The following is a 15,579-nucleotide window of genomic DNA, read 5'->3' on the forward strand; positions in this document are numbered from 1 at the left end:
TTATCCCCTGGAAATCCTGGTATATCACATTCACTTCTTTTCTAAAAGGCTTTGCTATCAGGGATCATGTTTTCTACAAATCAAAATGAATGCAGTTCTATCGTTAGGTCCAGAAATGTTTATGAACATAGATTGCTTCAATATGTTCTGGAATGTTTAGAATGTTTTCAGGAATTTCAAACTACAAAGGCTTATGTGATATAAGCAAAGAATAATGATTTAAATAGGCTCTTTAGTACTTTACAAAAGGAGGGGAAAACTGTATCATTTAACAGGAATTATAAAGTGATCTCACTCCAAGGTAATGGTTTCAAACTGAAATTACTGTTACCTCTGAAAAGTTTTAACTAAATAAGCACATTTAATTAGTGAAATGTGCAAAAATGTGCATTTAAGGTTTTCATACTTCACAGCAAGTACTATCTTACATAAAACAGGAAATGCCTTTCCCATTAACTTTCTTGCCATCCATATATTTATAATTTCAGTATTAATTTAAAAAATTTGTATTTTCTTTTAAAAATATGGTACTAATTAGAGACATCAGTGTACAAATTTTATCAATTAGGATCTAAGCAATTGATTAAATATAGCAGATCTTCAAATAGTTTATCTCATTTACTTATTCCTACAAATGTCAATTCCCCCCCCCAATTTATATAAATGTTTTTAATGTCGACTGTCCCCTTGTTGTGGTTGAAACTCAATCAATAGTTTTTAAAACTAATAAAAATGCAAGTTGCAGATTGTTTCTCGATAGGCAGTTTCTTGTGCTATGAACAAAAGTCCCTATGAAGAATTCCTTTACATTTATATGCTGGAACATGATTATGCTTATACATTTTTCCCATTCTCAAAACTTTGGCCACATTTGCCCCAAATAAGTGGAGGATAAAAATTAACTATAGATATAATTTTTGTTCTTAGATTAGTGAACTAGAACATTAAATTCCAAATTCAGTTTTGCCATAATTACTATGCTTTTTAGTTTTGATTTGAACTTCTGCATACTTGGTCTTCCAGATTATAAACTCTTATTTTTTGTTCTGACATATTAACCTTATTACTACTATGTTCATAAAATCTTTCTCTAGCAGCTTTCTTTATTGTTGTTGTTGTTGTTAGTAGCAAAGTTGTGTCTGACCCATCACAACCCCATGGAAAACATTCCTCCATCTTTCTTTATAAATACATCTAAATATTAAAATCCATTTAAATAAAAAATATAACTGGTCAGTCAGCCTATGCTGTACAGAAGACAAGTGTAGATTTAAGTTTCTAGTTTGGGGCAGAGAACCAACAGGCAATTTTCAGAGAAATGACACTTTGTTCAATTGCTTATCAGTTAAGATTCATCAAGTGATAAATTTTAACATCAGGATGAGAAAGAAATGTAACTATCTTGAGGTCTCAAAATGCCCACCACAGACTATTTTATAATTCAGCAGAAAACTATTTTATAAATTGTCAAGTGTATTTAAAATTTTGTAATTATGTAAACCAAACAAGATTATTTTATGGATATGAATCTAAACTTAAAAAATTCAATATAACATAGAAATGCATTAAAATGTAAGATATTATACTTAATGTGAATAAAGAAAATGTCAAAGCTGACCACTGTAAAAGAGGCAACTTTCTGTCACTTTCAAGGCATAAAAAAGGCACAGTCATTTTTCAGTCTTGTATTGTTAAACTTTCATAAATATTCCAGAAAATCTGAATGGTTTCATGAACTTCTAAGTAATGAATAACATTTTCTGAAAATTACATACTGTAGTAGAAAATGTCTTGCCATAAAATACTGCCATCATGTGGCTGTTTAAATAGAAAAACACATTTATTTCAGTTTATGACAAAATTATCAAATTTAGGGATTCATGAATTAATGAAAGAATATTAATCTTACAAACACATTGACTCTTGATGGAGACACTAAGTTTTTCACCCACTAGTCCTTTAAGGAAAATATATGGCCAAGCTAGAGTTTTACTTTTGAATGATCTAGAGCAGAAGATTTTATATTGGTTTGAGATTTTAAGATGGCAGCATTCGTATTAAACAGTACATTTTTATGACAATACCTATTGTTAGTGTTGTAGCTATTCATTAAATAATCTGAGACAAAGAACTTAATCCATTCCCCAAAAAGGCTCTGGATTCTTTTGAGTCCACATTTAGACTGTTGAAACACTGCAACTCTCCAAATAACTATGGCACCAATTTGTTCAAGATAGATCATGAATTTCTAGCTTATCTGGATAGATTTTCAGGTGCGTGGAATTCCATTTTCACATTCTAACAGAATGAGTATTGTCTGCTTCTCCTGCTACACCTTGTTACTATTATGGTTAAAGCAATTTAAGACTTTGTGATACAAGTCTGAGATGACCTACAAGAGTTGGCATTGGCTGATTCAACTAGTGTTGCCCATTCTACCCCAAGGTCTCCAGGAATTGGATTAGGATTTTAAACTTTATGAAAAAACCTCAGGTATTGGAAATTTGTCTTATTGGGCATGTGGGTATAATCCTGTCTGGAGGAACAACCAATAGCAAAAAACTATTTGATTGAGCAATTAAGCCCAAAATTTCCATGGCTAAGTCAGGAAGTTAGGCTTTGCCCTTCTTAAGACCTTTTCGCCAGTTATTAAGTAAATCGTTGCAGTTGTTAAGTGAATCACACAGTTAAGTGAATCCAGCTTCCCCCAATGAATTTGCTTTTTAGAAGCTGACTGGGAAGGTTACAAATGGTGACCACATGACCCCGGGTTTGTGCAACAGTCATAAATACATGCCAGGTGCCAAGCATCTGAATTTTGTTTATACCGTTTGACCATGAAATACTGCAACAGTCATAAATTGAAAAACAGTCATAAATAACATTTTTCAGTGTCATTCTATCTTCAGTTACTAAACAAATGTTTTTAACTAGAGGATAACCTGTATTTCTTTTTCCTAATGAGGACCCAGATTGTTGGGGGCAATTAAGCTAACTTTGTAATAATGCCGCTTGGGTGTGTGTGTGAAAGCCCTAATAAGCAGGCATATACATAGAATGAAGGCTACTGCTAAGCTTGTAAGCCGCCCTGAGTCTTCGGAGAAGGGCGGGATATAAATGGAATTAAAATAAATAAATAAATAAAATAATGTCAGCACTTTTATTATGAAAGGTACTCTTCAGCATACCTCACTGCTTGAAAGTTACAGGAAAAAAGAAAAAAGGCAGATGAAACCTTGGTAATCCCACCCACCCCGTATAAATCCATGTGAAGATTTTTTCCCCACCTATGGAATAAAATAGTGACAGTGTATATAATAAGCTGTCTAAAGGAGTGTTGATAATTATAATGGGGATTATAGGAGAAAAGCTTGAGAAAGTAAGAGGGGATGATGCATCACATCTCAGGTGTTTGTGTTCCCAGCATTAAAAGTTATGTGAATGTTTGGTTTTGGGGGGAAAAAACACTATTTTACCATCTCTTTCTCCTCCATCTGGGTGCACCATCCATCTCTCTTTTCCAAGTAAATCCACCAAAATAAATTCTAGCAGAAGACCGAGATATAAATAGTAGGACAGAAACAAATATCATCCATAACCCATACCCTAAACCAGGGGTCAGCAACCCGAAACAGCAAGAGCCACTCAGAACCGGTTCCGTCATACACACAAAAAAGTGGGAGCCGCAAAATGTGTGCGAGTATGTGTGCATGCACGCGCATGCGCATAACAAGCGAAAACATACACCACCCCGACGCCCACGCCGCACACACCTGTCACTGCCCAGTGCCGCCAGCTTACGGGGGGGAAACGGACTCGCAGGCCGAGACGACCGCAGAGGGCCGTGCGAAGACGAGGAATGAAATGGCCTTTCAGAGGATCCTGCCTGGCCCCCCTCGGAGGCAACGGGCCATGCGAGCAGCTCCTGCAGTGTGGCTCCGAGCCGGGAGGCACCTGCGTGATGGCGGCGACGGGTCTCCCTGGCGATGGGCGCTGGGTTGCGCTGCTGGAGCCACCCAAGCGCCCTGCCCCTCCCCCCAGGACCTCCAAACCTCTGCGTTTGATGAACGCAGCAGCTCTGCAAACGGGGAGGCAGAGGTTTGGAGAGCTGCGCAGCTCTCCAAACCGCCGCCGCCCCATTTGCAGAGCTGCTGCGTTCCTCCGCGTTTGAAAGAAACACGAACGCAGCAGCTGTGCAAATGGGACGGTGGCAGTTTGGAGAGTGCACGCGCACCTCTCCAAACCACCGCCGCCCGTTTGGAGATCTGCCGCGTTCGTCAAACATGAACGAACGCGGCAGCTGTGCAAACGGGACAGTGGAGGTTTGGAGATCCCTACACCTCCGCCAGCGGAGGACTGGGAGCCGCAGGAGACGGCTTAAAAAGCCACATGCAGCTCTGGAGCCGTGGGTTGCCAACCCGTGCCCTAAACAGTGCTATTGTAGATTACAGTAAGAGGTTTAAGTGGTGTGCTTCATTTTTTATTACTTTCCTGTGTAAAATGGCCTTTCTTCTGTGTGTTTGTGTATTCCTAAGGCTAATTCAAGTTCTTTACCAAGCACAGTCATCTGCCTGGGAAAGCAGAATGGATAAGCTAGTGTTAATTTTGATAACTACTAAGCAACAAAATATAAACATATGAAATTAAGAGGATAGGTAATTATATATACTTTGAAAAACCTAGCTAGGAAAGATGCTATATGCTTGCCAAAATAATCTGAAGCTGCTCAAGATAAGGAGCTCCCTACTATTGAGATTGTGAATTTTTGTCTTGTATTTACAGTCAACTGACTGTTACTATGTCTTGCTCTATTGCAATGTCCATGGTTATTTCCTGTCTATATTATGGTTTGCAATTAAGATTTTGCTATATTTTGCACTCTACAGTTTGCAGGCTATCACTTCTTGTGCTGGCAGCACAAGACAGGGTTCTACACTGTCATCTTGCCTCCTCTACAAGCATCACCCTGTTGCCTCTTTCCTGGCCTGGCTGTGCAGATTCCTTCAGCAGATAAGTTTCTACTCCCCTGCCACATTTACTAGGTGCATCCCCGGGCTGCACCCTAACCTAGCACTTGAATCCTAGGCCAGCAGCAAGAGGATGATGGTGAAGATAAGCTGGGGATAAGGGTGGAAGTGATAGGTGGCAGAGTACTAGGCCAAAAGTGCAGAGATGGAAGAAGATAGGTGGGTAAGGGGTGTTGAAGCAGCCCATGAGAAGACCATGTTCTATAGTTGGAAATGCCAACTGGTTGCCCAATTTTTGATTATGTGACCATAGGAGTGTTGTAACGGCTGGAATTTCAGTGACTGATTGAAACTACCATTCACTCAGCAGTTCAGGTGGAATCGCTAGCTGAAAGAGAGACGGATCCTCTAGAAGGAATGAGACATTCCAGTTTGGTGTTGGTTTGGTGTAGGAAACCTCTTGAGGTCAAACCCCTAATTCTATATCTGCTGTTTCTCAAGGGATTCTTGTTCTTTATTGATCAGAATATTTAGACTATTCATGGAGTGGTTTGGTTGCTTGCACTTGACAGCATTGTTATAACTTGTATGAATAGTCATTAAGTGAGGACTACCTGTATATGCAATGATGATGACTGAATCTGCTTTAAAATGAATCACAATTTCAAAGCGTGTATTCCTTGATTAACAACACAAAATACCTGCTTTTGCGGGATCTAGTCTATGAAAAGATATGCCATTATTAATATGCTAGTTCGAGATACCTTTTACTATTTTTGCTGTAAGAGGCCAATGTTGTCTACCCCTCTGAAATTTATTGTAGACATTTTCTATTTGATATACATTATTAAGAACTTAATCCTATGCATATTTATTCAGAAACAAGTTCAAATGAGTGTAACAGCACTTATCTCTGCAGGAAGCTTTTATCTTCTCACCCTTTTATACATTGGAGCGGAATGCATATTCTTCATCAGTGAAATTATATCTGTTTATGCCTCTAACTGTTTTTTGTGGTACTTCAATGGGTTTTCTCTGAAGTTCACATCAAGTTCTACCAATATTTCATTATTTTTAAATCATCTTTTTCTTACTGCAAATGACTGTATTGATTTTTTTCTTGGCAGTGTTTACATTGTTCAGGTCTCTTCCAACCATGATTAAATGAAGACTCCTAAGAAAAATAAACATGTCAATAATGAAAAACTACCTTAAGATATAATTACTTGCTTCATTTGGAGATGTACTGTTACTTTATGATTTTGCAAAATGTATAAAAAACTAGAGCTTAGTTTATTCAGCAATCTCTATAAAATACTATATTTTTAGTGTGACTATAGATATAACATGATTACATTTTATCATACTAATACATTCTACATTTTCCAGATATTTAATAAAAAATCAATGGAAATAATATATATTGCATTATTAATTTAATTTTGTTTACACAGCTGGCTGCGAGTTTTTCTTTGATCAGAAGGCAAAAAGGAAAAAAAGCATGACTTGCTTTTATGGCTGTACCAAAAACTACATTATATCTTTTGCATGAAAAGCCTTAAGATAACAAAAAACATTTTTGCATTTATATCTGGTCCAAATACAAACAATAAAACTAAACCAAATGGAAAAGACAATGTTATACAAAATTTATTTTGCTTTAATGTTAGTTTGTACTTTAACTGATATGTGGAACACAGTAAGTTTGATTGCATATCTATAGTATGTAATTTACTAAATATTTGATCAAATATTGATCTGATTAGGCCAGGGGTTCCCAAAAACTTGGATTTTCAAAATTATAGTGTATATGCATAATTTGTTGCCATTATTTTGAACTTTTGTAAGGGGTGCGAGAATGTAACAGAAGTGTTCTAGGGGTGCGGGGTATATAAATGGTTGAGAACCGCTGGGTTAGGCTATGGATCCTAAGGAAACTTCATCTCTCCAAGGGACTATTTGGGATGGTCCACCCCAGATACCTGATGCACATTGGTTAGTGTTTATGAGAAAAGGTAACAACACATAGAACAAGATTGCCTCCTAATTTCCAAAGATGAAGTAAATGAAAAATTGCCCAATATGTCACCAAAGGAAAAGTGAATACAATTATCTAATAGTACAAGCTAAATAGCAGCTATAATAGTGGCTATTGAGTTTGCAGATTCCTGCCTGTTAAACCTGTCCAGATTAGTCCTGTTCCTTTTAGGGAAGAACAGGAAAGATATAGTGCCTGCAGAACAAATTGATGATTTTTATAAGTTTTGGCAAGCTCGTTTTAGCTCAAGGCTGGGTTTAGCGCTGAGAAATCATGTGAAGTAACTGCTATGACATTTTACATTGTGACCTAGAATACTTTGGAACTTTTAAAAATTTATAGAGACAACTCTGTAATATAAGTTGCACTCCTGAGGATTGGGTCTGTGCCCTGCCTGGTGGCTTCTGGTAGAATATGTGTAATTCAGTGTAACTAATGACACTGTAAGGCCAGGTGTAATACCACCTACTTAGAAAAAGGCGGTGATGTACCTCCTTTTGAAGAAGCCATTTTTAGATCACAAATATATTGGACAACTTCCACCTGTATTTAGCCTCTGCATATGAGAAAAATCTCTTGAAAAGATGTCAGGGAATCAGCTTAAGAAGATCCTGGAATAAACAAATCATCTAGATCCCTTTCATTCATGGTTTAGGCCTGGACATGCAAAGGAAACAGCACCAGTCATTCTGGTCAAAGAGCTGGAGGTCAAGTATATTTCTTCTGCGACTTCTTGGCAGCATTTGACCACTGGAGTGTCTACAAGAAATGGGGTCACTATTTTATAATAGTTTTGCCTCTCCCTAAATTGATGGTTTAGTTGAATTATGACGGAATAGTAATCAAATCTTTGGTTGCTCCAATATGGAGTAACCTAGTATTCAATCTTCTAAGTTATAGCCTTATCTGAACCAGGAAGAATCAGTGATAGTAGCTTTATTATTATTATGCAACAGGAATAGTCTTAGTGGAGCTGCCTTTGAAAATAATTTAGAATCAGCAGCTGTTACAAATGCAGTGACCAGGAAGCTAGCAGAGAAACCGATTACTGACAACACCAACATACTGTATTTTAGGAAAGCATTTTCTCAATATAGATGCAAAATCTTTTGGGAAACTAGTATTTAAGATTGAGAGAATCTACGTTACAATGCATTCTATCTATTGTCTTACTTATCAAGAACACATTGATATAAATAAGTCATTTAAAAGTACTTGTTGCTTTTCTAAGAATTAAAAGTTAAGTATTTTTCTTCTAAAAGTTTATGTATTAACTAAAAAATGGACTAATTCCTAGGTAAATGCATACTGTACTGCAGCATTAATATTCCAAATTAAGTCATTTATTTTGGTATTTACTTGACAAAATACAAACCTGGGTAAGTTTGGGTTCCTTCCTCTTTGAAACCTCAGGTCTGTTTCCTGAATATACATCAATTTGCTCAGGCTTGAAGAGAGAGATTTCATGGGAACATTTACACTGGCTTTTAATCTGCCGATTAGGATCCACTAGAAAAATACTCTCTCTGTTGAGGTAGTTCTTTGGCATGTGGTTTTCTGAACCAAGGCAATTAGACACTTTTGATGTGCTGAGGTGTTCTTTTACAGCAGTCTGGCAACATGAACATTCAGGTTGATAAACAGAATGTTTTGGTATTTGATGACATTCATTAGTTGGTGATGAAATGTGTGTGGTTAAAAGATCAGTCTCTTGTAAAGCATCTGATCCTAGATGGAATTTGACTTTTCTTTCACCTATTTTCCCTGTTTTATTTTTTTCTACATCCTCTTTCAAATTCCTTATGGGAAATCCATTTTCAAATAAAGATGCTACTTCAATAACTTGGTTTCTTGGAGGTTTGTGTTTGCATGAATTGTGTGAAGAACATGTTGGAGAGACATGGTGACAACCACAGCACACTTTCTCTGTGTTGAAGGTTCCTGCAGTTGAATTCCATCTGTTCGAGGCAGTCTTATTGACTTTCCAATTACTATCTGGGCTTGCTCTAGGTTTCCTTCTACCTGACTCTGAAATATCATCGTTAGGAAACAAACCATTTTGTGACATAGTTCCACAGGAACACACTGAAAACTTCTTCAGGACCAAATCTCCACCTGCTATCTGACCAGTTCCAAAATTCAGTTTTTCCATACTTTTATTATTACGCATATTTAATTTATTTGGTAGCTGTTGTGTTTTAGAATGTGCACAACAAGAATGACAGGTGCTGTGTTTACCATAAGATTCCACAGGATTCAAAGGATCCCTCTCCATTTCCACACAGGGAGCAGATGAATGCTTACATTCATTTGGAAAAATATATAATGCTGTAGGATTCCTTCTCTCTGTTTGCAAAGAGGAAACATCTACAAAAGGCAATGTGGCAGGAAATGGAACAGAATTATATGAATGTGGATGAAGTGGAATAGTTGGATTTGTTTTGTCAGCTGGCATATGTGAAATAAATGTCTCATTTGCCCGTATCTTTGAAGTGGGAGAAATACCCTCTTTACATTTTTCATCTCTGTTCTGTCTGCCAGTCCAGCCTAAAAAATAATTCAGTATATTTTGCATCTTCAAATGATTTTTTTTCCTAATTGGAGAAATATAGCGAAGCCTTTCCAAACTGTTTTTAGGACTTAACAAATAATGGGAGGAAAATCTATGAATGACTTTGCCTACTCGAGTTTTTCTGTGAGATCTTCTGTGAAGAGTTAGGAACTTTTCAGAATTTTTGTCTTCAGAATGCAGATCAACAGTTAAGTCAAGCAATGGGCTGCAATGGCATTTAGATGTTTGACTTAAAGACATATATTGTTCATTTATTTCTGTGTTTACTCTTTTATTTTTTTCTACAGGCTCAATGTCCAATGTTTTGAGTGAATGAAATTTGGAGAAAATAGATGGCTTACTTTTATATTTTTTGTCTCTTTGCAATGTTTTCTGTTTGGTAAACACAACAGATTTTACAGGTTTGGACACTTTGGGTTTTCTTTTTTGAAAAGCAGATTTAACTGGATTTTGGGGTGCTGACTTAAGAAAAAAGTGAGGTAACTGATTTGCCTGTAAATATTTGAAGGATGGGAAACATGAATATGAGGACCAAAGATTTGATGTAGGTAATGCTTGATCAGAATATACATTGGAAGAACTAGATTCTGATGGATCTGAATTAGTTCCTAGAAGATAATTGGCTTCATCAATTAGAATTTGAGAAAGTCCTCCCTGCTTTTTAAAATGTGTGGTTTGTTTTCGTGGCATTAAAATAAGATGCAACTTCTTAAATGGTTGGTTTTGTTCAGAGTCTTTAAACTGAAAAACTAAAGCATGGCTCTGGGGATTTTCATGCTCACTCACATCTGAAAGTTCAGTTTTGCTTGCTAATGAACCATTAGTTGCTTCTGGAGTCGAAGAAATAGTAGGCTCTTCTGAACCGGAATTTGAGTAGGTTTGCTCAGCAATTTGATATGAATATTCTGAGGAGTATTCTGAATGGCTGTTTACTAAATGACTTTCAAAACTGTGAAAGTTTTTAGGTTTCTTCAGATCTTTATTTATTGCAGTAGATACTGGTGATTGTTTGAAATATTTATAGCAAATATTGTCCTCTATTTTTATTTCTGTAGAAGAAACTTGCACAGCTTTGTCTTGCTTTGAAGTTGGAGGGTTACCATCTGATGACTGTTTCTGATGGAATTTATCAAAAGCACAAGCTTCTTTCACTGTATAAATGATTTGTCCTTCAATGGAATTTTCAGTAATGATCAGTTGAGGGATTGCTTTATTTAAATTCAAATCATCTCCATAAGAACTATTGTATATGAATGGAATTATTTTGCCTGAAAAAGATTTCAGCGACTGGCCCTCTGTATTATAGTTCTTACACTTTAAAAATAATTTAGATTCCAGTGATAATTCCTCTTGCAATTTACTAGTGCAATCTACTTTTTCTCTTTGCAGCAAAGGATTTTCTTTGCAGAAACTGTTCACCTGGCTATTTTCTAATATAAGCACTATGCCATGCAATTTCTTTTCCCCTTTTTCTTTTTCAAACAAGCTGCATGAATCAAAACAGAAGTAATTGCTAGAGTCAGTCAAATCTAGGAGAAATAAAGGGAAAAACAGAAATGTTTGCTTTCTATTTGTTGATTTTTACAAAATTCAGTATCACAACAAGAATGTAAATTGCCTGTGCTAAAAACAATAGATTTAGTAATTTAGAAAAAGCAGTGAAAATATCAGTTTCCTTGTTGTCTGGCATATTTACCTTTGTTATATGCAACATTTTGTTCCCAATAGTCAGAATAAAAATCACATTCACTTTCTGTGTCACAGTCTGCCAGGTTTTTGCTGGACATAGCATCTGAAACAGAAATATAGTATGTTTTATTAGAAATCAAAATAAATTTTAAAATGGATCTGACAGTATTTCTATATCAAAAATCATATCAACATTTTTAGTATCTATTTTAGTATCTAAAATAATTTTTAGTATCTATGGTCCCAAATATATTTTTGTCCATTTATTCACATAAATAGATTTGATGTAATGAATTCACATACTTAATTCACATACTATACATACCACAATATATAACTTTAGTTATGTTCCTAATATATAAACAGAATCAGCAATTAAGAATAAAAATATTTTAAGAGATAGAAATATCCTACTTATATGTTAATATCATATGTATGTTTATAGGTTATAGGAGTACATATGACTTATATGTTTATTATTTATGTTTATACCATATAGAAGGATTTTTGATTCTCTCTCTCTCTCTCTCTATATATATATATATATATTTCTTTCTTTCTTTCTTAATTATTTCTCCCTCCCTCCCTCCCTCCCTCTCTCAATGATTGTACCTTGACTGACATTTTTGGAGTGTTTACTTAATAACTGAAGAGTGGGAGTGGTGAACCTAAAATTATGTTGTAATTATATATACACTTCCCTGGGACTAAATCTAATAGAATAATGCTTACATTTGAATTGATATGTATTGTTGAGAGCGTGGTGGCACAACAGCTTCCTCTGTTTCTGGAGGAAACTGATTATCTGGAACCGTACCAATCGGGTTTCAGGCCCGGGCACAGCACGGAGACGGCACTGGTCGTGCTGTGGCGGGCTCGGGACAGAGGTTGCTCCTCTGTCCTAGTCTTATTAGATCTCTCAGCGGCTTTCGATACCATCGACCATGGTATCCTACTGCGACGTCTCAGGGGGCTGGGAGTGGGAGGCACCGTTTTACGGTGGTTCTCCTATCTCCTGGGCCGCTCGCAGTCGGTGTTGACGGGAGGGCAGAGATCCACCCCAAGGCCTCTTGCTTGTGGAGTCCCTCAGGGGTCGGTTCTCTCACCCCCTCCTGTTCAACATCTATATGAAGCCGCTGGGCGAGGTCATTCGTGGTTTCGGGGTGGGGTATCATCAGTATGCTGATGATACCCAACTTTTTTTCTCCACCCCGAACCAACCCAGCGATGCCCTCGCAGTGATGTCCCGTTGCCTGGAGGCAGTCCAGGTCTGGATGGGAAGAAACAGGCTTCGTCTCAATCCTGCTAAGACTGAGTGGCTTTGCGTACCGGCATCTCGGGCTAACCAAACTATTTCACCTTTAATGATGGGGGGTGAGGTGTTACCCCCCCATTGATAGGGCTCGCAACTTAGGCGTCCTCCTGGACTCATGGCTCAATTTTGAAGATCATATACGAACTGTGACCAGGGGAGCTTTTGCCCAGGTTCGCCTGGTGCGCCAGTTGCGACCCTACCTGGACCGAGATGCCCTACGCACAGTCACTCATGCGCTCGTGACCTCCCGTTTAGACTATTGCAATGCTCTCTACATGGGGCTGCCCTTGAGGACCATTCGGAGACTACAACTGGTGCAGAATGCGGCTGCCCGAGTTGTGATGGAGGTCTCCCGATACTCCCATGTAACACCTCTACTCCGTGAGCTGCATTGGCTTCCGGTTGCTCTCTGGGTGAGATTCAAAGTGCTGGTGATGACCTATAAAGCCCTAAATGGCTTGGGTCCGGGATATTTGAGGGAACACCTGCTGCCAGCATCAAGTTCCCTTCGTCCAGTGCGCTCGCAGAGGGTCTTCTCAGGGTGCCGCCGGTAAAAGATTGCTGGTGGATAACACCCAGGGAGAGGGCCTTTTCTGTGGGTGCCCCTGCCCTCTGGAACCAGCTGCCCGTGGAGCTCAGGACTGCCCCTGACCTACGCTCATTCCACTGGGACCTGAAGACTTGGCTCTTTGAGCTCTCTGACCCAGGCTGAGAATTTTAACTGGGGTTTTATTTTCAGGGATAATTTAATCTTTTAATTCTCTTTTAACTTTGTATTTTATATTGATGTGATTTTAAAATGCCCTGTAAACCGCCCTGAGTCCTTCAGGAAAGGGCAGTATATAAATCTAATAAAATCTAAAAACTAAATCTAAATCTATTAAGTAAATTATTTAAATAATTAAATATTTAAAATAAGTAGGCAAAATATATTTTATTGTTCCAATTTAAATCAATAAACTAATATGCAATATTTCATCATCCTAAACTGATCTAACATTTTTATAGCATTAACTACATCAAGCTGAACATTAAAGACCAAAATAATTATATAAACTGCATTTGAAATACTGCTATCTGCTAATGGGCCAGATTATTCTCAACTTTCCAGGAATCTACTTCTTTGAATGCCTTTTGGAAAATAATAGGCAAAAGGTAAAAAACAAAACAAAAAAAGATTGCACTGATCTTAACATTCTCCACAAGCTTAGCTTATTACCTTGCTAAATTGTATTATCGACACATTCTTCAACTGGCAGAAAAATACACCAACATAAAATGTATTATTATTGATCCGTATCCTGCTTATATAGTCTGAAATTATATAGTCTTCTACAAATTATATAGTCTTCTACTGCTAAGCTTGTAAGCCGTCCTGAGTCTTCGGAGAAGGGCGGGATATAAATGGAATTTTAAAAAAAAAGGATGACAAAGGCACTGTATTACACATTACATCCATAGAAATTAATTCTGGTGAATTAAAAATAATTTAAGACTGCCTTGTTGATTGGTTAGTAGGCATAAGACAAGGCCACTCTAATGAGGATAATATATAAGTAACAGGAGAAAAAAAGATGCTGCCAGGGCATGTCGTGCCATGCTTCAATAAAAATGGAGAAATATCAAGTCTCTCAATTCTATTCTTACTACCAATTATAAGTTAGCAACGCTTTGGATGATGCCTTTCTGTTTACAAAAAGTTCTTGCCTCCAAGACTGTATAATTCAAATTTTACACAGAAGAAACAAGAAGCAGGTATCAATATCAGGCTGAGCTTCTCTTGACTAGATAGGATGATGTCTACTCCTACCCGGATAAGACACTGCCAGAGAAACCTAATAGGTGGAAACTATGGCGTTGTTTATTTTTGAAAGTGTCTGAAGCAGTATTAAAAAAGGACAAGAAGAAAAGGGGGCGTGTGTGTGAAAAGGAGAAACAAGGATCTTCTTCTTGTTGTTGTTAGTTGCGAAGTCGTGTCCGACCCATCGCGACCCTATGGACAATGTTCCTCCAGGCTTTCCTGTCCTCTACCATCTTCTGGAGTCCATCTAAGCTCACTCCTACTGCTTCAGTGACTCCATCCAGCCACCTCATTCTCTGTCATCCCCTTCTTCTATTGCCCTCAATCTTTCCCAGCATTAGGCTCTTCTCCAGTGAGTCCTTCCTCCTCATTAGGTGGCCAAAGTAGTTGAGTTTTAGCTTCAGGATCGGGCCTTCTAGAGAGCAGTCAGGGTTGATCTCCTCTAGGACTGACTGGTTTGATCGCCTTGCAGTCCAAGGGATCTTCTAAGTGAGGGCTATTTTCACATACAGGTATATTTGTGTTATGGTTAAATAAGAGGAATGAATGAATGCTTCCTTGGATAGTAAAAAGAAAGAGCCTGAATCGCCTCATTAGAACTTAGTTCCACCTCAGAGCATATTGTTCCAGAAAAGGGGGTCTCCATTCCGATATTGAACTTCACCTCAACCCTGTGAAGGTTTACTCCTGTTCGCCCTCCCTCAGCGGCCATCTCGTTCCACGAGGGAAGTTTTTCCTCTCACCTGAAGGGCGTCCCCTTCGCAGATCTTACCGGAGTTCATCCATGCGGGGGTGGTAGTGGGGTTTAACCCCAAGGCGGCATAGGCGATGTCAAAGGCGCTCACAAGTCTGACGCGTGACCTCTGCACCCCTCTGTGACCGGACCCCTACATGGTGAGGTCACCTTTCCCGACATACAGTTTATTCCTTGTAAAGAATAAACGCCCGACAGGCAGCAGCTTGGGTGCATAGCTTCCGGGTTGGAGAAATGCCCTGTAATACAATTTTCCCCATCCCGTTATCTTTACTTCAGACCACGTTCCAGTCCCTCCCTCCCTTCCTTGCTCTGCACTAGCTACCATCCACATTCAAATATGGCGCCCGCTCCGCAAACATGAAAAAAAAACAACTCCCAGAGAAACACGCATCAGGTAAAGAGCAGGAGCGGAGGGCTCCGGGACCCGCCTCCGTATTTGC

General features: G+C 38.1%; 2 protein-coding genes across 2 annotated transcripts in view; both read right to left on the bottom strand.

Annotated features, from left to right (window-relative positions):
* The window catches only part of MYH7B (myosin heavy chain 7B), a 77,008-nt gene extending 70,872 nt beyond the window's left edge, over nt 1-6,136 (bottom strand). Inside the window, exon 1 of the mRNA XM_083358256.1 lies at nt 6,062-6,136. The gene's annotated coding sequence lies outside the window, so the exon portion shown is untranslated. The remainder of the gene's footprint in view (nt 1-6,061) is intronic.
* On the bottom strand, nt 5,783-15,440 carry LOC310637748 (uncharacterized protein). The gene is made up of 4 exons (XM_083358254.1): nt 15,155-15,440; nt 11,274-11,369; nt 8,381-11,106; nt 5,783-6,141 (listed from the first exon to the last, which is right to left on the bottom strand). Exons 1-4 carry the CDS (start codon nt 15,162-15,164, stop codon nt 6,058-6,060), a joined length of 2,916 nt encoding a protein of 971 aa, XP_083214380.1. The 5' UTR covers nt 15,165-15,440; the 3' UTR covers nt 5,783-6,057.
* Nucleotides 15,441-15,579: the final 139 nt, after the last annotated feature.

The sequence above is a fragment of the Vipera ursinii genome (assembly GCF_947247035.1).
Source record: "Vipera ursinii genome assembly, chromosome: 3".
Lineage (NCBI taxonomy): Eukaryota > Metazoa > Chordata > Lepidosauria > Squamata > Viperidae > Vipera > Vipera ursinii.

Bases quoted from the DNA above. Each gene is read 5' to 3' on its own strand.
- LOC310637748 (XM_083358254.1), bottom strand. The intron at 11,107-11,273 runs GTAAATATGCCA...TATTTCTCCTAG, and splicing joins AAATGTTGCATATAACAAAG to ATTTGACTGACTCTAGCAAT. The intron at 6,142-8,380 runs GTTTGTATTTTG...TATTTTTCTTAG, and splicing joins AGGAACCCAAACTTACCCAG to GAGTCTTCATTTAATCATGG.